We start from the raw sequence: 26,723 nt of genomic DNA, 5'->3' as shown, positions 1-26,723 counted from the left end.
GCAACTTCACAAGCTGATTGGACATCCAGAGTAGATGACCCCTATCGATTTTGGGGTCACTTGATCAAAGGTAAAGGTCAAGGTCACAGGGGCCCGAACATGGAAAACCATTCATAGGATGATTGGTCATGCTGAGTAGATGACCCCTATTGATTTTGGGGTCACTAAATCAAAGGTCAAGGTCAAAAGGGCCCGAACATGGAAAACCATTCATAGGATGATTGGTCATGCAGAGTATATGACCCCTATTGATTTTGGGGTCACTCTGTTAAAGGTCAAGGTTACAGGGGCCCGAACATGGAAAAGCATTTCCAATCAATAACTTGAGAACCACTTCAACCAAGATGTTGATTATTTATTTGGGTTTTACGGCGCACCAACACAGTATAGGTTATATGGCGCCAAACAGGACTATAAATTTTGGTTTCACATCTCATTAACTTCATAGGATAATTGGTCATGCTGAGTAGATGACCCCTACTGATTTTGGGGTCACTCAATCAAAGGTCAAGGTCAAAAGGGCCCGAACATGGAAAACAATTTCCAGTTAGTAACTTGGGAACCACCTGACCCAGAATGTTGAAACTTCATAGGATTAATGGTAATGCAGAGTAGATGACCCCTACTGATTTGGGTAGCTGTTAAAGGTCAAGGTCACGGGCTTGAATATGGATAACAATTTCCGATCAATAACTTAATAACCACTTGACCCAGGATGTTGGAACTTCAGTTTGATTGGACATGCAGAACAAATGACCTCCATTGATTTTGGGGTCACTCTATTAAAGGTCAAGGTCACAAACATGGAAAACCACTTCCGGTCAGTAACTTGAGAACCACCTGACCCAGGATGTTGAAACTTCATAGGATGATTGGACATGCAGTGTATATGACCCTTATTGATTTTGGGATCACTCTAATGAAGGTCAAGGTTGCAGCAGACAGAACATGTAAATCCATTTCTGGTCAATAACTAGAGAACCATTTGACATAGAACCTTCAAACTCCATAGGGTGATAGGACTTACAGAGTAGATGACCCCTATTATTTTTGGGGTCACTCCATAGGTGGTCAAAGTTACAGGGGGCTGAACATAGAAAACGGTTAACAATGAATTGGACATGCCAAGTAGATGATCCCTATTGAAGCAAACCATCAGTGGCACTTTTGACTTCAGTTCCTGTCCCCTGTTGACATCTTGCTTATGTGACTATGCATTGGGGGAGACATGCGCTTTTCTTAGTACAAAAGCATCTAGTTTTCATTAAGATTGGACCAAAAACCGTGGCCTCATGAGTGTAAATCATTTTCTTTGATTTGACGTAGTTTTACCCCACATGACCCAGATTCGAACTTGTCCAAGATTTCATAGAAACAAATATTCTGACAAAGTTTCGGGAAGACTGGTGCAAAGAAGTGGCCTCTGAGTGTATACAAGCTTTTCCTTATATTTGACCTAGTGACCTAGTTTTAGACCCCATGTAATCCAGATTTGAAATCGTCAAAGACTTCATGATAAACATTCTGACATAATTTTATGAAGACAGAATCAACAAGAGCTCCCCCAAGCAGGGCAATATATGCCCAAGGGGAGCAAAATTTAAAGAACTTGACTGTTGAAGCCCAAAGGACAGGAACAACAAAAGAAATTCCAAAAAATTTTCGAAGTCCACAAAAAAATCCCAACCAGGTACAGCTATGTTAAATATGTCAATACACCTAACAAGAGGGCCATGAAGGCCCTGTATCGCTCACCTGACCTATTGACCTAAAGATCATCAAGATTTACATTCTGACCAAGTTTCATTAAGATATGGTCATAAATGTGTCCTCTAAAGTGTTAACTAGCTTTTCCTTTTGATTTGACCCATTGACCTAGTTTTAGACCCTATCTGACCCAGATTTGAACTTGACCTTTAGATCATCAAGATTAACATTTTGACAGTTTCATGAAGATATGGTCATAAATGTGGCCTCTACAGTGTTAACTAGCTTTTCCTTCAACCTGGTGACCTAGTTTTTGATTACACATGACCCAGATTCAAACTGGACATTGAGATAATTCTGACCAAGTTTCATGAAGATACAGTCATAAATGTGGCCTCTACATTGTCAACAAGCTTTTCCTTTGATTTGACCAGGTGACCAAGTTTTTTATTACAAATGACCCAGATTCTAACTGGTCATTGAGATAATTCTGACCAAGTTTCATTAAGATTAGGTCAAAATTGTGACCTCTAGAATGTTAACAAGCTTTTCCTTTGATTTGACCAGCTGACCTAGTTTTTGACCCCAGATGACCTGATATCGAACTCGTCCAAGAGTTTATTCGAGGGTAACATTCTGACCAAGTTTCATTAAGATCAGGTCAAAATTGTGACCTCTAGAGTGTTTACAAGCTTTTCCTTTGATTTGACCTGGTGACCAAGTTTTTGACCCCAGATGACCCAATATCGAACTCATCCAGTTCTTCAGAATAATCTGTATAATTTTAATACACCCAATCATAAGCAAAACTTGAGATTTTTCTTCTTAATTTATTTTGTGCTTTACAAACAATGGAGCATCTATTCTGGAAATTCAAAATTAACGTCTTTTCCTGTAAGTTTCTTGTACACAGCTGTGAATGTGTCCAACTGAAAAAGATAGAATCATAGAATTACATTTGCCTGATTTCTATTCAGCTGCCAGGTACAAAATATAAGCAAATGTCTAAACAAGGTTTTCCAAGACATAATCACATAATTTTAGCAAATATACACACATGCTATGCGGAATCTCTTGCCTTACACTGAATGATGACTAAAATGTAAACAAGAGGGTCATGATAGCCGTAGACTGCTCACCCCCGAGTTACAACGCTTGCTTTAACAGTATTGGTAGATAGTTATACAAAGGAAGTGTATTAAGTTAGTGACAGTGTTTTTGACAAGATTTCAAAAGTTTCTGTTTAGTTTAATCCCATATATATGTAGGATGTGTGTTCGTGTTTTCTTTGGTGGCGGGGATTATAAGATACCAAAAAACAACATTACTAATATTTCCACTACATGCATATAAGGAGAAAGTGGCCATGTTTACGACAAAACAGAACGGTTATCTAAGAAACATTTGCGTAAAATCATTTTAAAATTGGGCTAGCATTTTCTGACAATGACATTTTAAATACATACTGGGAGAAAAGTGACCACACCGCCTGGTGACTATGTTGTTCGGTTTTTTTTTTTGAAGAACAGAATAATTTGAACTATCTTTGTAAGGGTCATTCATACCTGACCACATCACATTATTGTGGGCCACAGACCAGACAATGCTATTTAAAGGGAAAGGTAATGTTGTTCTTATGTTACTTCCATCTGCTAGAATTTCTTGAATCATTTAAAGAAGTGAAAGAATTTCCAACACACGTTTTAAAATGAGCATTTAACTATTTGATAAAAATGGCAGCCATCTTGTTTCCATAATGGCAACATAAAACAAAATGGCGGATTTATTAAGTTTCTAGATACATATCTGAACTGTATTTACTTATTTCTGTAAAGAAACTGTTCTACCTTTTCAAGCTATAATAAAATAAATTACCATGTTTTACATCTTTAACTCAAGAAACATATGAAATTAATCTATTTAAAAGGTTATTTGCTAAATAATTGCAGTGTGCAAATGACATCATAAACACACTAAAATGGCTGCCTCCATCTGTCCATGATCAGCCATTTTCTTAAATTTCAAACTGCCATATCTTTTTCAATTTTAAAAATTCTTTCAGCATTATAAAAGGCTTGAAAATGGCTTGCTTATATAATAAACTTGTTGTCAGGTTTTCCTTGCCCTTTAAAGTAGGATGGTACATGTTTATCAGATCAGAACAAACTGATCAGCACAGTAGATCAGATATATGCTTGTCAATTTTTGTTCATCATTTCTTAATATAGACTGAAATTTTTGGAATTATTAAGGGATACTGTGCAACTGCATAATGAAACAATAGAGCCATATAGCTTGCAACGCCTGAGGTAACAGGCTAGTCAGTGTGCACCTTTAAAATGGGGACCATAATATGCTCCGGGTGTCAAAAGTTCCAGAGGCAGCAAATGTTAATAACATAAATTAGTGTGACTGATGGCAAAACAAGAGCTGTCCGTAAGACAGCCAAGCTCGACTATTCTAAAATATTGTCCAGAAGCAGGAAAATATTACCTAAAATGTTAAATATCAAAAGAGTTTTAAGTTCAAACTGGGGCATAATTTGACCAAAATGCATATCAGAGTTATGATGCTATCAACTAATTTTATAACACCAAGGCACATGTGAAGTTTCAATTCAATACCTGCATTAGTTTCGGAGATAGTAACTTCAGGGATATAAATTAACACTCAGACCCTGTTAGCCAACTGGGCTCATTACAGGCAAATTCTAGGGGCCCAGCCTAAAAGTTAGGGGCCCAGCTATTATTAGCGGGAAAATATACTAACAGCAGTTTAGATCGACATAATTAATGATAAGTCTTGTAATTTGCTTCCTGCCAAAATACATCAATTTCTTAAATATAATTACAGAACACTCATCAAACTTACACATTCGGACACAGACTCTCAAACACAGACGCACTTAAAGTTTGAATGATTTTTGCAGCACTAGAGGATTTGGGTTGTTTATGGGCATTTTGATAGAGGCTGCACGCTTATGGACACCTGAATTGTAGTATTTTGTTACATTGTCGTGTTACAGGTCACTCACAATTATGAAATTATTACTTGTACAAAAAGTACACACCATGTTGCGGTCGGTGTTCTATGCAGCCGCGGTCTGTTAACGGCCCATTTTTCATTAAAAGTCCTCATTGGCCTTTAGGTCTTTAAATAATCCTGATAATATTTCCTTTTGTCCCCACGACCGGCCGTTCTAAGCTCTTTCACAACCTTCAATAAACCTCTACTTTCTTGTGCTGTATTTCTATGGGCGCAGCCATTGTTAGTGTCGGAGTAAATGATCCGCCTATTCCGATTGGTCGTAGTATATATCGGTAATTTTGATTGGTCGATTTAAGTGATGTAGTGCATATTAATAAGACAGTCTCGGAAAAACCCAGAATATTGACATTAATAGGTGAATCCAAAGCCATTCGCCAGCTGGGCGACTATTTTGGAAAATTGACTCGACCAGCTTCAAATCTGGTCGCACTGGGCGACTGTTAATTTATATCCCTGAACTTGCATGTAAAACTTTAACCAGAATTTTCTAAGGCTAAAAGGGGGCATAATTTGCCAAAATGGGGTGGGATGGGAAGGTGAAAGACCCAAGGTCCACCTCCATATGCTATTTCACGGCCAGTTTAATGAACGTCGATTTGCCGATATCTTTTCCCCCAATTTCAAAATCACAAGAGAACAAACATGACCCTGTGATCTAATTTCATGTCTTGTGCTAACTACTGAGCTAACAAGAGTAAGCTTTATCAAATCAGCTGCACACATTTGGAGGCAGTCCAGAAAAAAAAAACTGTCCATAAGAAGTGTATGCAACAAAAATAACTCCAAGGAAGATCAGAACATTTTATCAGCACTTTTCATCAGCTATATGCTTGTCTTTTATTGTTCATCATCTCATCATTTTCACTCTATCAAAAATGCTTTGCTCTATACTGTCGGGGATTGTGATTGCCCATTGACCAAAAACAAGGAAATAAGAGGATAACTCCTACACCTTGCAACAGTATTACAATTTTTGCACTTATCTTGCCAAATCTGACAACTTTTCTTCAAACTTTTTTGTTAAAAAAAAAAAGAGGAAATCTGCTGAAAAGTGGAAGAATCACATCCCTGTAATACTTAACATTATTTACACAATATGGGTTGATGCATATATCTCCTCACATTTACAATGATCAGAACAAATCTTCAGCAATGTTCATCAGTCATATGCTTGTCTTTGTATGTTCATCATTTCCAAGTTAAATCATGACTCTATGTGAAAACATGACTAGGTGAAATCATGACTCTAGGTGAATTTTTCTATTTTTAGATATATGCAACACGAATTTTTAAGCATTTTATGAGCATTTTCCACTAAGTGAAGGACCATTACTCTGGCCTAGCTGAGTGAAATTGCAAAGAGAACTCCAGGTGAACAACTTTACATGCTATATAACAATCCTCTACTGTTTTTATGTCTATAGGTCAAGTTCATTTTAAAATACATGGGACACAAACTTTTATTCTTCTACTATGTCAAGGGCCATTACTCTGGTCTTGCAAAATGAAACTAGAACGTGTCTGTAGGACACAGGGTGTGCCCCCACTGGTACATTTTGTCACAAATAAGGGGCAATAATTCAAATGTTTGCAGTCTAAAGGGGGTATACCCTAAACAAACACTTTATATAAATTTATTTTATTTTATTTCATTTGGGTTTTATGCACCAACACAGTAAAGGTTATATGGCGCCAAACAGGACTACAAATTTTGGTTTCAAGGATTCATTATTCTAGGTCATATACTTTTTGAGCTATGAGCATCATAATACAAACTAGATACCCACAAGCAAAATGTCGAGCACGCCAGCTGTCTAAAATGACTTTTGACCCCCAAGTGTGACTTTGACCTTTGAGATATGGACCCAAGGTTTGCACATGACACTCCATCTCATAGAGGTGAACATTTTACGCCAAAGAAAATAAGAGCTGTCCATATGACAGCGCGCTCCACTCTTCGGCAATCTGACAGTAAAATGAATACTGTAAAATCATTTAATTTCATGGGCATGAAATTTCATGGTTGTGGTCAAAACAGCAATTTCGTGGGGATATAAATTCGTAGATTTCAACTTCTGAACATAAAATTAATGGGAATTTTACTTGTTCGTTGGGATTAAATTTCATGGATTGACTAAACCACGAAATCCACGAAAATTAGACCCCCACAAATATTAATGATTTCACAGTATATGTCTCAATAAGAGACCTCTACTTTAAAAGGAAGATACACCAAGGGGCATAATTCTGTCAAGAACACAAATTATAGTTATTGGGATTGTTACCACACATGCAGATGATGATGGTAAAGATATATTTTGAGTTTCAAGTCATTATCTTATACAATACTAAAGTTATGTCCAGAAAACAAAGTTTGTCATAAAATTTAAGTATGAAAGGGGCATAATTTGGTCAAAAATACAAATCTGATTTATGGGGATTGTTACCACACATGCAGATGATGATGATAAAGATACATTTTAAGTTTCAAGTCTCTATATTATATTGTACTAAAGTTATATCCAGAAAGCGAAGATTGCCAAAAAACTAAGTATGAAAGGGGCATAATTCTCAATTTCTGTCAAAAATACAATTAGAGTTATAGGGATTGTAACCACACATGCAGCTGATAATTATAAAGAAACAGTTTCAATTTCAAGTCATTATCTTTTTAAGTACCACCAAAGGTATGTCTATAAACAAAGCTTTCAAAACAAGAGCTTGTCGAACACGAAATGCCCCCCTTGATGCATTCTGTAATTGCACAAGGAACAGAAATTATATGCTCACTGTAAACAAAAGTTCTACCATTCTGGTTAAATCTGACCTTGACCTTTAACCTATTAACCTAACAAGAGATTACAGAGTGATCTTGGCGCCATCCACTGAGCCATTTTTGAATGTTTCAAATTTTAAGACTAGCTCAAGGTCAAAATCAATGTCAAATGTCATTTCAGTACAAAACAATGTGTATGTGGTCCATATTTGAAAGCTGTGGCTTGAGAAATGTGAAAGCAAGTCACTAGCTCAATTTCAAGGTCATTTCGGTAGACAGAACTATGCATGTGCTTCAAATTTGAAGGCTGTAGCTTGAGAAATGTGAAAGTAGGTAATAGGTAAAAATCAATGTCAAATTTCAATTCAGAACACAAAAATATGCATGCGGTCCAAATTTGAAGCCTGTAGCTTGAGAAATGTGAAAGTAGATCACTATGTCAATCTCAAGATCAAAGTTCATTTCGGTACACAAAACTTTGCATGTGGTTCAAATTTGAAGGCTGTAGCTTGAGAAATGTGAAAGTAGGTCACTAGGTCAAGATCAAGGTCAACTCATGTCAAGGTTCATCTTGCCACTCAAAACTATACATGCGGTCCAAATCTGAATGATGTAAGTTATGGACATGAAGGTTCTAAGTTTTTCCCTATATAAGTTTATATGAACCATATGACCCCTGGGGCAGGGCCATATTTGACCCTAGAGGGATAATTTGAAAAAACTTGGTAGAGAACCACTAAATGATGCTACATTACAAAATATCAAAGCCATAGTCTTTGGTGGTTTGGACAAGAAGATTTTCAAAGTTTTTCCCTATATAAGTCTATGTAAACCATGCGACCCCCAGGGCAGAGCCATATTTGACCCTAGGGGAATAATTTTAACAATCTTAGTAGAGGACCACTAGATGATGCCATATACAAAATATCAAAACCCTTGGCCCTGTGGTTTTGGACAAGAGGCTTTTCAAAGTTTTTTCCTATGTAAGTCTATATAAACCATGTGACCCCCAGGGTGGGACCATATTTGACCCCAGGGAAATAATCAGAATAATCTTGGTAGAGGACCACTAGATTTTGCTACATACCAAATATCAAAGCCCTAGGCCCTATGGTTTTGGACAAGAAGATCAGAAACCGTTTTAACTGTTCCTGGCCAATGTGACCTTGACCTTTGACCTAATGACCTCAAAATCAATAGGGGTCATCTGCTGGTCATGGCCAACCTAACTATAAATTTTCCTGACACTAGGCCCAAGCGTTCTAGAGTTATTGCCTGAAAACCATTTTACAGTTCCTGGTCACTGTGACCTTGACCTTTGACCTCAAAATCAATAGGGGTCATCTGCTGGTCATGACCAACCTTCCTATCAACTTTCGTGACTCAAGACCTAAGCGTTCTTGAGTTATCATCCGGAAACCATTTTACTGTTCAGGGACACTGTGACCTTGACCTTTAACATACTGACCTCAAAATCAATAGGGGTCATCTGCTGGTCATTACCAACCTCCCTATCAACTTTCATGATCCTAGGCCCAAGTGTTCTTGAGTTATCATCCGGAAACCGTTTTACTATTCAGGGTCACTGTGGCCTTGACCTTTGACATACAGAACTCAAAATCAATAGGGGTCATCTGCTGGTGATGACCAACCTCCCTATCAAGTTTCATGACCCTAGGCCCAAGCGTTCTTGAGTTATCATCCGGAAACAGATTGGTCTACATTCCGACCGACCGACAGACCTACCGACCGACATCTGCAAAACAATATACCCCTCCTTCTTCGAAGGGGGAGGGGGGACACATAAAAATTTAACATGAAAATAATTCAAAGTATAACAACTTTGTGACCTTGACCTTGGTTATAATGGGCCCAGCCCCTGCACATACTTTGTTTGTATGCTGGACAATGTTTATGTGAACTTTCAGTTAGATATAAGCAATAGTAACAAAGACATGACAGAAAAACAAAGGTTGCCGAAAAACTTTAACCTTAAAAATAACCTAAGTATAACACCTTGGTGACCTTGACCTTGGGTATAATGGGCCCAGCCCCTACACATACTTTGTTTGCATGCTGAACAATGTTAATGTGAAGTTACAGTAAGATATAAGCAATAGCAACAAGAGCCATGTTAGACATGGCCAATCCCCCCGCCGGGCATATTATAATTGAAGGCTAAAGTTCCTGGCAAGTTAGTGTCTGAAAGTATTAATTTTGGGGAAAGCTTTGAAGAACCGTTTAGTTGTGGTCCACATCAGGGGTTTTAACAAGAGGACCATGATGGTCCTGAATCGCTCACCTATCTCCACATGACCCAGTGTTCAACTGAGTATGACATCGTTATTTCTATTATATCACATAGTGACCTAGTTTTTGAGCACATGTGACCTAGATATCATCAAGATAAAAAATTCTGACCAATTTCCATGAAGATCCATTGAAAAACATGGCCTCTAGAGAGGTCACAAGGTTTTTCTATTATTTGACCTAATGACCTAGTTTTTGAAGGCACGTGACCCACTTTTAAACTTGACCTAGATATCATCAAGGTGAACATTCTCACCAATTTTCATGAAGATCTCGTGAAAAATATGGCCTCTAGAGAGGTCACAAGGTTTTTCTATTTTTCGACCTACTGACCTAGTTTTTGACCGCACATGACCCAGTTACGAACCTGACCTAGATATCATCAAGCTGAACATTCTCACCAATTTTCATGAAGATCCATTGAAAAATATGGCCTCTAGAGAGGTCACAAGGTTTTTTCTATTTTTAGACCTACTGACCTAGTTTTTGACCCCACGTGACCCAGTTTTGAATCTGACTTAGATATCATCAAGATGAACATTCTGACCAATATTCATGAAGATCTCATGAAAAATATGGCCTCTAGAGAGGTCACAAGGTTTTTCTATTTTTAGATCTACTGACCTAGTTTTTAACCCCACGTGACCCAGTTTCGAACCTGACCTAGATATCTTCAAGGTAAACATTCTGACCAATTTTCATGAAGATCCATTGAAAAATATCGCCTCTAGAGAGGTCACAAGGTTTTCCTATTTTTAGACGTACTGACCTAGTTTTTGACCGCACATGACCCAGTTTCGAACTTGACCTAGATATCATCAAGGTGAACATTCTGACCAATTTTCATGAAGATCCATTGAGAAATATGGCCACTAGAGAGGTCACAAGGTTTTTCTATTTTTAGATCTACTGACCTAGTTTTTGACCGCACATGACCCAGTTTCGAACTTGACCTAGATATCATCAAGATGAACATTCTGACCAATTTTCATGAAGATGCATTGAGAAATATGGCCTCTAGAGAGGTCACAAGGTTTTTCTATTTTTAGACCTAATGACCTAGTTTTTGACCCTACGTTACCCAGTTTCGAACTTGACCTAGATATCATCAAGATAAACATTTTGACCAATATTCATGAAGATCTCATGAAAAATATGGCCTCTAGAGAGGTCACAAGGTTTTTCTATTTTTAGACCTACTGACCTAGTTTTTGACTCCACGTGACCCAGTTTCGAACTTGACCTAGATATCATCAAGGTGAACATTCTGACCAATTTTCATGAAGATCTTATGAAATATATGGCCTCTAGAGAGGTCACAAGGTTTTTCTATTTTTAGACCTACTGACCTAGTTTTTGATGGCACGTGACCCAGTTTCGAACTTGACCTAGATATCATCAAGATGAACATTCTGACCAACTTTCATAAAGATCCCATGAAAAATGTGACCTCTAGAGTGGTCACAAGCAAAAGTTTACGGACGGACGACGGACACCGCGCCATCACAAAAGCTCACCTTGTCACTTTGTGACAGGTGAGCTAAAAATGTGGAAGAAAGAATAAGTCAGTGGTGAGGTGGTTTACTGCTAAATTTTATTAATTTTCATGAACAGTTTTTCTATATGGCTACTGTAAAAAGAAGGAATGGAAAGCTAACAGGGAACAAGAGTGTCAGAATGTCACAATATACGCCCGTCACTGCAAATTTCTTTACTCTAGCAGCTGTATTTGCAAATGGAATTTTAATTTTGTGGTTGTTTAGTAATCATTGTAAGTCTTTTGTTTTTTATAAGTCCACAAAAAAAAACTCCTTACCAGGTAGAGATATCTTAAAATACGCCTAAAATTGGAAAGTAACATCCATGTTGTACCACAGAAAAGTGGTCTTGTTTTTTCCCTATGGTCAATTATAAAAATGTTACAATATAAGTTATTTATAGTAACAACTAAGGGAAGTTAATTTAAACAAGAGGACCATGATGGTCCTGAATCGCTCACCTCTTCCCACATGACCCAGTTTTGAGTATGACATCGTTTTTTCTATTATTTGACATAGTGACCTAGTTTTTGCGCTCATGTGACCCTGTTTTGAGCTTGACCTAGATATTATCAAGATAATAATTCTGACCAATTTTCATGAAGATCCATTGAAAGATATGGTCTCTAGGTTTTCCTATTATTTCACCTATTGACCTAGTTTTCGAAGGTACGTGACCCTGTTTTGAACTTTACCTAGATATCATCAAGGTGAACATTCTCACTAATTTTCATGAAGATCTCATGAAAAATATGGCCTCCAGAGAGGTTACAAGGTTTTTCTATTTTTATACCTACTGGCCTAGTTTTTGACCGCACATGACCCAGTTTCGAAACTGACCTAGATATCATCAAGGTGAACATTCAGATCAATTTTCATGATGATCCATTGAAAAATATGGCCTCTAGAGAGGTCAAAAGATTTTAATAATTTTAGACCTACTGACCTAGTTTTTGACCGCAGTTGATTCAGTTTCAAACTTGACTTGCTAGATATCATCAAGATGAACATTCAGACCAACTTTCATACAGATCCCATGAAAAGTATGGCCTCTAGAGAGGTCACAAGGTTTTATTATTAATTGACCTACTGACCTAGTTTTTTATGGCACGTGACCCAGTTTCAAACTTGAACTAGATAACATCAAGGTGAACATTCTGACCAATTTTTATGGAGATCCATTCATAAGTATGGCCTCTAGAGAGGTCACAAGGTTTTTCTATTTTTAGACCTACTGACCTAGTTTTTGGCCGCACATGACCCTGTTTCGAACTTGACCTAGATATTATCAAGATGAACATTCAGACAAATTTTCATACAGATCCAATGAAAAATATGGCCTCTAGAGAGGTCACAAGGTTTTTCTATTATCTGACCTACTGACCTAGTTTTTGACAGCACGTGACCCACTTTCGAACTTGATCTAGATATCATCAAGATGAACATTCAGATTAACTTTCATACAGATCCCATGAAAAATATGGCCTCTAGAGTGGTCACATGGTTTTTCTATTATTTGACCTACTGACCTAGTTTTTGACGGCACGTGACCCAATTTCGATCTTGATCTAGATATCATCAAGGTGAACGTTCTGACCAATTTTCATAAAGATGTCATGAAATATATGGCCTCTAGAGAGGTCACAAGGTTTTTCTATTTTTAGACCTACTGACCTACTTTTTGACAGCACGTGACCCAGTTTCGAACTTGACCTAGATATCATCAAGATGAACATTCAGACCAACTTTCATACAGATCCCATGAAAAATATGGCCTTTAGAGAGGTCACAAGGTTTTTCTATTATTTGACCTACTGACCTAGTTTTTGATGGCACATGACCGAGTTTTGAACTTGGTCTAGATATCATCAAGGTGAACGTTCTGACCAATTTTCATGAAGATCTTTTGAAATATATGGCCTCTAGAAAGGTCACAAGGTTTTTCTATTTTTAGACCTACTGACCTAGTTTTTGAAGGCACGTGACCCAGTTTCGAACTTGACCTAGATATCATCAAGATAAACATTCTGATTAACTTTCATAAAGATCCCATGAAAAATGTGACCTCTAGAGTGGTCACAAGGTTTTTCTATTTTTAGACCTACTGACCTAGTTTTTGACCGCACGTGACCCAGTTTCAAACTTGACCTAGATATCATCAAGATGAACATTCTGACCAACTTTCATGAAGATCCCATGAAAAATGTGACCTCAAGAGTGGTCACAAGGTTTTTCTATTTTTAGACCTACTGACCTAGTTTTTGACTGCACGTGACCCAGTTTCGAACTTGACCTAGATATCATCAAGATGAACATTCTGGCCAATTTTCATAAAGATCCCATGAAAAATGTGACCTCTAGAGTGGTCACAAGCAAAAAGTTTACGGACGCACGCACGGACGCACGGACGACGGACACTGCGCGATCACAAAAGCTCACCTTGTCACTTTGTGACAGGTGAGCTAAAAAAAAACAAAAAAAAAACAAGAGCTGTCTCCGTAGGATGACACATGCCCCCGATGGCACTTTGAATGAATAGTTATGGCCAATGTTAGAGTTTAGGACCTTTGACCTACGGAGCTGGGTCTTGCGCGCGACACATCGTCTTACTGTGTCACACATTCATGCATAGTTATTTTAAAATCCATGCATGAATGACAAAGATAAGGACCGGACATGCCCATCAATGCACTATCATGAAAAACGATCTTTAACGTCTAAGTGTGACCTTGACCTTTGAGCTACGGACCTGGGTCTTGCGCACTGCATGTCGTCTGGCTGTGGTACACATTCATGCCAAGTTATTTGAAAATCCATCCATCGATGACAAAGATATGGACCGGACACGCCCATCAATGCACTATCCTTTAACGTCTAAGTGTGACCTTGACCTTTGAGCTACGGACCTGGGTCTTGCGCACTGCATGTCGTCTTACTGTGGTACACATTCATGCCAAGTTATTTGAAAATCCATCCATCGATGACAAAGATATGGACCGGACACGAAAATTGCGGACAGACCGACAGACAGTTCAAAAACTATATGCCTCCCTTCGGGGGCATAAAAAAATTGAAAGTCCACACAGAAATCTTTACCAGGTAGATTGGTCAAAATACACCTCAAAATTGGATGTAGCATGCATGTTGTACTACAGAAAAGTGGTCTTGATTTTTCCCTACGACTAGTAATGAAAAAGTTACAATAAAAGCTATTTAAAGTAACAACAAAGGGAAGTAATTCTAAAGAAGGGAACTGCGCATGACACTTCGTCTCATGATGGTGTATAATTGTGCCAAGTTACATCAAAATCCCTCCATGCATGAAGAAGAAATGCTTGGGACAAAGTCTTTCTTGTATCTGACCTTTGGCCTCTAAGTGTGACCTTGACCTTAGACCTAGGGACCTGGATCTTGCACATGACACTCTGTCTCGTGGTGGTGAACATTTGTGCCAAGTTGTATCAAAATCCCTCTATGCATGAAGAAGAAATGCTCCGGACAAGGTTTTCATTCTTGTATCCTTTGACCTCTAAGTGTGACCTTGACCTTGGATCTAGGGACCTGGTTCTTATGCATGACACTCCGCCTCGTGATGGTGAACACTTGTGCCAAGATATATCAAAATCCCTCCATGCATGAAAAAGATGTGCTCCGGACAAATTTTTTTAAGAAAATATGATAAAGGGGAATAACTCAAAAAATAGGCAAGGTAGGTTTATTGTTCTTGCACACTGCACTTTCTCCCAAAGTGTTCTATCAGTGTATGAAGTTTGAAGAAAATCCCTCCAGTACTTTTGGAGTTATGCTCCAGACAAATTTTTTTAAGAAAATAAGATAAAGGGGAATAACTCAAAAAAATGGCAAGGTAGAGTTCTTGTTCTTGCACACTGCACTTCCTCCCAATGTGTTCTATCAGTGTATGAAGTTTGAAGAAAATCCCTCCAGTACTTTTAAAGTTATGCTCAGGACAAATTTTTTTAAGAAAATAAGATAAAGGGGAATATCTCAAACAAGAGGACCATGATGGTCCTGAATCGCTCACCTCTTCCCACATGACCCAGTTTTGAGTATGACGTCGTTTTTTTCTATTATTTGACATAGTGACCTAGTTTTTGAGCTCGTGTGACCCAGTTTTGAACTTGACCTAGATATTATCAAGATAAAAATTCTGACCATTTTTCATGAAGATCCATTGAAAAATATGGTCTCTTGAGAGGTCACAATGTTTTTCTATTATTTGACCTATTGACCTAGTTTTCGAAGGTACGTGACCCTGTTTTGAACTTAACCTAGATATCATCAAGGTGAACATTCTGACCAATTTTCATGAAGATCTTGTGAAATATATGGCCTCTAGAGAGGTCACAAGGTTTTTCTATTTTTAGACCTACTGACCTAGTTTTTGAAGGCACGTGACCAAGTTTTGAACGTGACCTAGATATCATCAAGGTGAACGTTCTAACCAATTTTCATGAAGATCTCATGAAATATATGGCCTCTAGAGAGGTCACAAGGTTTTTCTATTTTTAGACCTACTGACCTAGTTTTTGACCGCACATAGCCCAGTTTCGAACTTGACCTAGATATCACCAAGAAGAACATTCAGACCAACTTTCATACAGATCCCATGAAAAGTATGGCCTTTAGAGAGGTCACAAGGTTTTTCTATTATTTGACCTACTGACCTAGTTTTTGATGGCACGTAACCCACTTTCTAACTTGACCTAGATATCATCAAGATGAACATTCAGACCAACTTTCATACAGATCCCGTGAAAAATATGGCCTCTAGAGAGGTCACAAGGTTTTTCTATTATTTGACATACTGATTTAGTTTTTGATGGCATGTGACCCACTTTCGAACCTGACCTAGATATCATCAAGGTGAACATTCTGACCAATTTTCATGAAGATCTCATGAAATATATGGCCTCTAGAGAGGTCACAAGGTTTTTCTATTTTTAGACCTACTGACCTAGTTTTTGACAGCACGTGACCCAGTTTCAAACTTGACCTAGATATCATCAAGATGAACATTCAGACCAATTTTCATACAGATCCCATGAAAAATATGGCCTTTAGAGAGGTCACAAGGTTTTTCTATTATTTGACCTACTGACCTAGTTTTTGAAGGCACGTGACCCAGTTTCGAACTTGACCTAGATATCATCAAGATGAATGTTCTGACCAATTTTCATGAAGATCTTGTGAAATATATGGCCTCTAGAGAGGTCACAAGGTTTTTCTATTTTTAGACCTACTGACCTAGTTTTTGAAGGCACTTGACCCAGTTTCAAACTTGACCTAGATATCATCAAGATAAACATTCTGACCAATTTTCATGAAGATCTCATGAAATATATGGCCTCTAGAGAGGTCACAAGGTTTTTCTATTTTTAGACCTACTGACCTAGTTTTTGAAGGCACGTGACCCAGTTTCGAACTTGACCTAGATATCATCAAGGTGAATATTCTGACCAACTTTCATAAAGATCCCATGAAAAATGTGACCTCTAGAGTGGTCACAAGCAAAAGTTTACGGACGCACGCACGCACGGACTGACGACGGACACCGCGCGATCACAAAAGCTCACCTTGTCACTTTGTGACAGGTCAGCTAAAAATAGGCAAGGAAGAGTTATTGTTCTTGCACACTGCACTTCCTCCCAATGTGTTCTATCAGTGTATGAAGTTTGAAGAAAATCCCTCCAGTACTTTTGAGTTATGCTCCGGACAAAGATCGTTGCGGACGGACGGACGCACACATGGACGGAGAGCATTTCTAATATCCCCTTCGCCTTTGGCGGGGGGATAAACAAAGAAAAACAAAGGTTTCCCCTATTCTCCGAATAGTGGAGCTAAAAATACTGCTTATTAAGGTTTCAAGTTTGAAGGTGAAGGTAAAGGTCATTTATATGTAGGTCAGTTTGTAGGTCTTGCCATAGCGATTGTTGCGTATGAATATGAACTAAATCTGGTCCTTAATACTGGCTATAGGCAATCTGGTTCGTACAAACAGAAGGTAAAGGTCATCAATATGTAAGTCAGCCAATGCTTGACTATTTGAGTCGTCCCTGAAGAAGGAATATTACCCTAAATGTTAAATATACAGTTTCTTCCCAGTATCTGCATTAGTTTTGGAGATAATAACTTGCATGCAAAACTTTAACCAGAAGATTTTAAGTTCAAAAGGTGACATTATTTTGCAAAATAGACACGTGGCATGATACCCCACCCAGTCGCATTATACTGACACCGGGCTGACCAGTCCTAGCACTATCCCCTTAATGCTGAGAGCCAAGCGAAGAAGCTGCTAGTACCATTATTTACGTCTTTGGTATGACGCGGCTGGGGATCGGACCCACGACTTCCTGCTCTTGAAGCAGACGCTCTACCACTAGGCTACCGAGGCGGTATCAGAGTTATTGGACTTGATGCTATGACCTAGATAACTTCAAGGAAGATCAGAACATTTTATCAGCAATTTTCATCAGTTATATGCTTGTCTTTTAATGTTCATCATCTCATCATTTTCACTCTTTAATATCAAACTCTCATTATGACTAAATACTTAACATTATTTACACAATATGGGTTGATGCATATATCTCCTCACATTTACAATGATCAGAACAAATCTTCAGCAATGTTCATCAGTCATATGCTTGTCTTTGTATGTTCATCATTTCCAAGTTAAATCATGACTCTATGTGAAAACGTGACTAGGTGAAATCATGACTCTAGGTAAAATTTTGACTTAAGGTGAAATCATGACTAGGTGAAGTTATGACTTTAGGTGAAATCATGACTAGGTGAAGTTATGACTTTAGGTGAAATCATGACTAGGTGAAATCATGACTAGGTGAAGTCATGACTTTAGGTGAAATCATGACTCTAGGTAAAATCTTGACTTTAGGTGAAATCATGACTAGGTGAAGTTATGACTTTAGGTGAAATCATGACTAGGTGAAGTTATGACTTTAGGTGAAATCATGACTCTAGGCAAAATCTTGACTTTAGGTGAAATCATGACTAGGTGAAGTTATGACTTTAGGTGAAATCATGACTAGGTGAAGTTATGACTTTAGGTGAAATCATGACTAGGTGAAATCATGACTAGGTGAAGTTATGACTTTAGGTGAAATCATGACTCTAGGTAAAATCTTGACTTTAGGTGAAATCATGACTAGGTGAAGTTATGACTTTAGGTGAAATCATGACTTTAGGTGAAATCATGACTCTAGGTAAAATCTTGACTTTAGGTGAAATCATGACTAGGTGAAGTTATGACTTTAGGTGAAATCGTGACTCTAGGAGACAATCCTCTATTAATTTATGTCTCTAGGTCAAGTTCACTTTCAAATACATGGGACACAAATCTGGTCTTGCAAAGTAAAATAACAAGAGCTGTCATAAGAGACACCGCTTGACTATTTCCATGCTGGATAGTGAAACTGGGCACATCTGAGGAAGCTGGAGCTGTCATTAGAGAGTTTAATGACTCCAATAAGAAGGAAAATATTGGACAATAGCTAGAGTCTATGTCAAAAGTATCAAGTAATAAGAGAGATAAAGAACATTAAATAAGAATAGTTCTAAGCAAAAAGTGGAATAATTCATGAAATATTGGTGCAAGAGTGATTTTTGCACCTGGTGTCATATGATGTGGGTGACATTGTGGTATAAAAACTTCAAGTTTCAATCAAATCCATTTAGTAATAACTGAAATAGTGAAAATGAATCAAAATTAACCTGAAAGTCTTAGTAAAAGGGGGCATAATTCATGAAATACTGGTACCAGAGCTATGGAACTTGTGCCATATGATGTGTGATAAAGTGGAACAATTATTTTAAGTTTGAATCAAATCCATTTAGTAATAACTGATAAAGAGTGAAAGTGCATCAAAACTTAAACCTGAAATTCTAAGTAACAAGAGGGTCATGAAGGCCCTGTATCGCTCACCTGACCTACTGACCTAAAGATCATCAAGATTAACATTCTGACTAAGTTTCATTAAGATATGGTCATAAATGTGGCCTCTATGGTGTTATAAACTAGCTTTTCCTTTGATTTGACCTGGTGACCTAGTTTTTAACCACACATGACCCAGATTCGAACTTGACCTAAAGATTATCAAGGTTAACATTCTGACCAAGTTTCATGAAGATATAGTCATAAATATGGCCTCTAGAGTGTTAACAAGCTTTTCCTTTGATTTGACCTGGTGACCTAGTTTTTGAACCCACCTGACCCAGATTTAAACTTGACCTTAAGATCATCAACATTAACATTCTGACCAAATTTCATTAAGATATTGTCAAATATGTGGCTTACACAGTGTTAACTAGCTTTTCCTTTGATTTTACCTGGTGACCTAGTTTTTGACCCCAGATGACCCAGATTTTAAGTAGGCCCACAGATCATCAGGATTAACATTCTGACCAAATTTCATTAAGGTCAGTCAAAAATATGGCCTCTAAAGTGCTAACTAACTTTTCCTTTGATTTGACTCGGTGACCTAGTTTTTGACCCCACAAGACACAGATTCAAACTTGACCTAAAGATCATCAAGATTAACAGTCTAAGTTTCATGAAAAAAAGTCATAAATATGGCCTCTAGAATGTTAACAACCTTTTCCTTTGATTTGACCAAGTGACCTAGTTTTTGACCCCACCTGACCCAGATTTGATCTTGACCTAAAGATCATCAAGATTAACATTCTGACCAAGTTTTATTAAGATATGGTCATAAATATGACCTCTGAGTGTTAACTAGCTCTTCCTTTGATTTTACCTGGTGACCTAGTTTTTGACCCTACATGACCCACATTCAAACTGGACCTAAAGATCATCAAGGTTAACATTCTGACCAAGTTTCAAGAAGATATTATCATAAATGTGGCCTCTACAGTGTTAACAAGCTTTTCCTTTGATTTGACCTGGTGACCTAGTTTTTGACCCCAGATGACCCAGTATCGAACTTGTCCAAGATTTTATTGAGGGTAACATTCTTACCAAGTTTCAATAAGATTGGGTCAAAATTGTGACCTCTAGAGTGTTAACAGTCAAATTGTTGACGCCGACGGACCCAGGGCGATCACAAAAGCTCACCTTGAGCACTTCGTGCTCAGGTGAGCTAAAAAGAGGGATAATTCATTCAATATAGGTGCAAGAGTTATGGTCCTTGTGTCATATGATGTGAGTGATGATGCTGAATAACTATTTTAAATTTGAATCAAATCCATTTAGTAATACCTGGGATAGAGTGAAAGTGGATCAAATTCTAAGTAAAAGAGGGGCATAATTCAGGAAATATTGGTACCAGAGTTAGGGACCTTGAATCATATAAGGTGGAACAACTATTTGAAGTCTGAATCAAATCCATTTAGCAATAACTGAGGTAGAGTGAAAGTGCATCAAAACTTCAACCTGAAATTCTACGTAAAAAGGGGGGATAATTCATGAAATATTGGTGCAAGAGTTATGGCCCTTGTGCCATATGATGTGAGTGATGATGTTGAATAACTATTTAAAGTCTGAATCAAATCCATTTAGCAATAACTGAGATAAGATCTTAGTGAAAGTGCATGAAAACTTTAATGTGAAATTCTAAGTAGAAGTGGGGCATAATTCATGAAATATTGGTACCAGAGTTACGGACCTTGTGTCATATGATATGGGTGGTAAGGTGGAACAATTATTTTAAGTTTGAATAAAATCCATTTAGTAATAACTGAGGTAGAGTGAAAGTGCATCAAAACTTTAACCTGAAATTCTAAGTAAAAAGGGAGGATAATTCATGAAATACTGGGTTATGGCCTTTGCAGGCTTTCAAGTGACCTTTGATGAAAAACTAGGAGAAAAGTAGCAGCCTCTGATAGAAAAAAGTAGGAGAAAAGTAGGAAAAAAATAGGAAAAAAGTAGGAATCTGGTGATAAATAGTAGGAACTTACGAGAACAAACTCGCCAGTTTTAGAACAATAGCATCAACGGCGCACCTCACCAGCAAAATGCATAGCGCCAAGAGGGGGTAGGTATGGGAGGGGGGCCTCTGTCCAAGTTGGGGAGGGATGAGTGGGGTCTCTCCCTGAATGTTTTTGATATAATGTCTAAGTTCTGAAGTACTGGAAGGGTACTCCCCTCCTTTTAGTGGTGAGGGTGGGGGTTCAGGGGGCTGTCCCCTGGAAAATATTGAAATACAGGTATGAAATGGTGGGGCTCTGGTGCATTTTTTTGTCTACATTTTGAGGTATGGTAGGATGTTTCTCAGTCATTTTAGGGAGGGGAGGGTCAGGGGGCTGTCCCCTGGAAAATTTCGAAGCACAGGTATGAAATGGTGGGCTCTGGTTGCATCTTTTGGTCTTAATTTTTAGGTATGGGAAGAGGTTTTCCAGTCATTTTAGTGGGGACAGCCATCTGATCATTTTTCCAGTCCAGAGGTTTTCCAGTCATTTTAGTGAGGATCAGATGGCTGTCCCCCTGGAAAATTTTGAAACACAGGTATGAAATGGTGGGCTCTGGTTGCATTTTTTGGTCGTAATTTTTAGGTATGGGAAGAGGTATCCCAGACATTTTAGTGGGGTTAGGGGGCTCTCCCCCTGGAAAATTTTGAAATACAGGTACAAAATGGTGGGCTCTGGTGCATTTTTTTGGTCTAAATTTTGAGGTATTGGAGGAGGTATCCCAGTCATTTAAGGGGGATCAGGGTGCTCTCCCCTTGGAAAATTTTGAAATACAAGTATGAAATGGTGGGCTCTGCTGAATTTTTTGGTCTTAATTTTGAGGTACTGGGAGATTTACTTTCCTCATTTTCGGGGGGGGGGGGGGGGGGGGAGGGGCAGTCTGTTATCCCCCAGGAAAATTTCGAAATATAAGTATGAAATGGAGGCCTCTGGTGCACTTTTGGGTCTAAATTTTGAAAATATTAATCTTTTGCCAAAATATTTGGGTGCAACTTTGATTATAGGTCACTTCTCAGCAAACTGAGGTGGGGGGGGGGGGGGCATGGGCACTCTCTTTCCAGCCCTGGATCTTGTATAACTACTCACAATTACACAGCAGCACAATATATAAGGTTTTTCTATGTTCATGATGCTTTGAGGTCCCCATTGTACATAGCTACCTGCAACCTCTTATGCTCCAATATCAAGGTCAGTATTCAACTCACATAATGAAGAGGTCACCAGCAGCATATCAAAGGTCTCTAGAGCCTCACCAGTACCCTATCAGTCCTTACATTATGTAACAAAATTCATTATACAAATAGACTAACATTTGTTAACATATTTTTTCTCCTTTAGATAAAAAATATAGGAACAGACCTAAAAAAGTAGGAAAAGTAGGAAAAAGTAGGACTACTTGAAAGCCTGAATTTCGGATGAACAGCACCAAAACAATACCCCTCCACCTTCTGTGGGGGGTAACAGTTCTTGCCTCATCTACTCTTTAAACATACACTTCTTTTTAGATTTGCCTGAGAAAACAAGACAATATATTAGTTACCTTGTGCTCAATGTTTGTTTGTTGTGTTTTCTCCAGATGTACCTTGATGAGTCTTGAACCGTCTAACTTTATTCTAATACGTTTACCAACTATCTCGGATGGAAAGCACAAATCATCCAGAATACATTCATGTACAGATGTCAATGTGCGACTAGAAAAGGCAAAAAAAAATGAAATAAATTATTCAGCAACTACAACTTGTGCTTTCATGCTTACAGGTACAACAAGCGCTAAAGCGCTCACCTGTATAAAACGCTTCATGTGTGTTTGTATAGCGTAATGGTAAAAGTACAGAGTTAGGTTTATATAAATATCAAGGCTTTAGGTACTATGGATTCAGAGAAGAAAATATTCCACGTTTCTTTTATATTGTATACATGTCGCATACCCGAGGCAATAATTTGAACAATTGCAGTAAACAGCCAAACCCTGATATCGCACTCTAAATATCAAAGAAAAATATGTACAATTGTTTTAAAAACTGGGCCTGCTGTTTATTACCTGAACCTTTTGAAGTTTTCAATACATACATATATGACACAAGAGGGTCATTGACCCTAACGTGCTCACCTGTGTAAAAGGCTTCAAGCTTTGTATAACGTAGTGGTACAAGTACAGAGTTAGGTTTGTAAAAATATCAAGGCTCTAGCTATTATGGATTCATAGTAGATATTAAAAGTTTCTTTTATAGTAGCCTATATCAAATATATGTCCACACACACATGGGCATGGCCATTTTTGAACCGGAATAATATGAACAACTACGGTAGACAGAAAAACCTTGATGTCACATGCTAAACATCCAAGAAACCTTTTGTGTAAAATTGTTTTAAAATCAGGCAAGCACTTTCATACAAGCAACTTTTTAAAGTTTAAATATATCTATATTTTATGACAAATCAAAATAGCAGTCCATTAAGCAGTTCATGAGAAGAGGTTTAAAGATTTTTCGATTTTTCGCTATGGTGGGCCTTCAACTCAATCAAGCCGAACCATTTGAACAAATCTGAGAGGACCTTAAAGATGCTACAGACCAAGTCTGGAGTAATTCTGACCAGTAGTTTCAGAGGGTAAGATGTTAAAGTAAAAGGTTGCAGTGACAGGCACAGGGTGATCACAATAACTAACCAGAGCACATCGTCTCCTCACCACCTGCCTATATTCCAAGTTTAAAGTTGATACCATTAATATCTTTTAAGTTATGCTCTGGACATAAAATATGATGGGAAGATTTGACCTTGCAGTGACCTTGACCTTTGACCTACCCTGGTTCATGCACTCTGCACAATCGTCTCATAACCACCTTAGCACCTACATCATAAGTGTGAAGTCAATACCTTGAATGGTTAACAAGTTATGCTCCTAAATATGACTGATTAGACCTTTGAGCTAAATTTGTGACCTTGACCTTAAACCTACAAACCCAGATCTTGTGTTCTGCACATATCACATCACTATCTACCTACATCTAAAGTCTCAAATCATACCTTGAATGGTTAAGGAGTTATGCTCCGGACATGAAATATGACAGACAGATTTAACCTTAATTTAATAAAGCATCTCACCTCCTTGGTCTCTTTTGCTTCTGCTTTTTCTTTGTTTTTCTTGTTGGCTTTGGCAAAATACGCCTCTGAAATCATTATTTGATACTGAACATACATGAAGCTTAACTGATCTGGCAAACTTTTCGGCTAACTTTGTTTCCCATCTGCAAAGTTTAATTCTAGAAAGGGTACCAAGACAGAAGAAACTTCCATCAAAGACAGTTTATTGACCCGAGATACTATAAAAAAAATTTTTTTTTGCATCCAAAAATTGTCTAGTTACTACATTTGCATCTTTTTAAGGATTCACAACAAGTCCTCACAAATGGAAGTAATGTTTAAACAATCACTTCCTGTCAAGATCAAAATCTTATGTTCCTTCAGTCTAATTTCATAACATAAAACTTTCTAAAAAAGGGCTGTCACAGGAGACAGCGCACTCAACTATTTCGATGCTGGATAGTAAAACTGGGCACATCTGAGGAAACTGGAGCTGTCACTGGAGTGTTTAATGACTCCAATGTTGGATGAAAATATTGCACAATAGCTTGAGTCTGTGTCAAAAATATTAAGTAATAAGAGAGGCAATGATAAAGTGTATCAAAACACTATATAAGTATAATTCTAAGCAAAAAGGGGGCATAATAATAAAATATTGCTGCATGTGTTATGCACCTTGTGTCATATGATGTGAGTGATGATGTGGAACAACTACTTCAAGTTTTAATCAAATGCATTTCGTAATAACTGAGATTTTGTGAAAATGCATCAAAATTAGCCTCAAATTCGAAGTAAAAGGGGGCATAATTCATGAAAAATTGGCACCAGAGTTATGCACCTTGTGTCATATGATGTGGGTGATAAGGTGGAATAACTATTACAGGGATCATCCTAGGTCAAAATTTTAGGGAGAAGTGACTTCTCCCTCCATAGAATTTAGGGAGAAATCAAGGAATTGAAGGAGAAGATTCCGCATAGTATTCAGTTTCCCTATATATCCACTTTCAATGGGTCTTGCTATAACTTATACCGTATTTTCCCGAATAAACGCCCCCGGGGGCGTTACATTTTCCAAAGAGGGGGCGTTCATTTGAGGTAAAAAAATAAAAAATAAAAACTTTTACAAAACTTAAAAACATCGTTCAAACCAACTGTAAAGTGTTTCTGTGTTGTTTAATCCCCCCAAAACATAATTATTTGGCATCCAATTTAATGCAGCGTGTCTTAAAATTATGCATTTAAATACGGTACCTCATGTATTCCGTGACACGCTCGCGACATTACACATTACGTCATCATACCCAAACAGCTGTGTACTCCGATAATATTTTCCTTAGCACATGCGGGTAGCAATACACAATGTCAGTGGTTTGACACGCTGCTTATGTGCCGGCTTTTAAATAAAAAGTTATTAAAACTGCCGAAGAAAAGGTTAACACTTTGCCGCAAATTTGTTTAAAGTCGACAGGAAGCTTGTGCGCGGGTGGTGTAAAAACAAATCAAAAATGGATTTACCGTTTAATTTTCTATTTGAAGATTGGATACGTACCGTACTTAGTATAAACGTTTTGGATTTACGGTACATGTACTGTTTAAAAGTGTGTTTAATTCTTTATACATTGGATACTTACTGTAAATTACTTATTATGTGGACTTATAAAAATGAAGTAGGTGATTTTTTTTTGTTCTTGTTGACTTTTTTTCCCTCCAAAACGGGTGGGGGGCGTTAATTAGAGGGGGGGCCTTAATTCGGGAAAATACGGTAACACAGTAATTGATTAAGGAAATTGAATATTGCATTATCATTGTCATGAATTTCTAAACAAAGTGCAAACTGAGCTATGAAAAAGTAGACTTTAAATTTTTATCCGAAATTTACAAGTCCGAAACTCGTAAATTTATCAGGTGCACGATCGAAACGCCGTGAAAATTTTCATTCATGTTTCGATTCTCGTGCTTTAATAATGCCCGATTCTTGCATCAACTTGTTCAGATTTATACATTTAACCGATTTATTTATTAATCTTTTCGAAAAGAATACCAAAATAGTAGATATTGGCGATCTTTTTACAATATTTTGTACGGCAGTTCAGATGTCCGCAGAAATCGTTTTTTTATCCACAGCAATTGACCTTATGCCAGATAGCCTGTAGCCACGCCTACCAGTTTTCAGGGGGAACAATTCATGCTAGGCCCGACAAACAAAGGAATCAAACGGCGACGGCAGAAATATTTTGCCGGACATTCTAGTTGATTTCGGCGTACGCTACCTCAATTCACACATATTTCTAAAGTGA

General features: G+C 37.8%; 1 protein-coding gene across 1 annotated transcript in view; it reads right to left on the bottom strand.

Annotated features, from left to right (window-relative positions):
• Nucleotides 1-2,521: 2,521 nt before the first annotated feature.
• LOC123524479 (40S ribosomal protein S7-like) overlaps nt 2,522-26,723 on the bottom strand; it is a 65,066-nt gene continuing 40,864 nt past the window's right edge. The window contains exons 5-7 of the mRNA XM_045302696.2: nt 24,448-24,512; nt 22,883-23,033; nt 2,522-2,636 (exon numbers count right to left, since the gene is read on the bottom strand). Coding sequence (XP_045158631.1) covers nt 2,568-2,636; nt 22,883-23,033; nt 24,448-24,512 — 285 coding nt within the window. The 3' untranslated portion in view covers nt 2,522-2,567. The remainder of the gene's footprint in view (nt 2,637-22,882; nt 23,034-24,447; nt 24,513-26,723) is intronic.

Source organism: Mercenaria mercenaria, chromosome 3, assembly GCF_021730395.1.
Source record: "Mercenaria mercenaria strain notata chromosome 3, MADL_Memer_1, whole genome shotgun sequence".
In the NCBI taxonomy this organism is placed as follows: Eukaryota; Metazoa; Mollusca; class Bivalvia; order Venerida; family Veneridae; genus Mercenaria; species Mercenaria mercenaria.
Note: the sequence above shows the minus strand (reverse complement) of the source record. Positions and strands in the feature narration are given on the sequence as shown.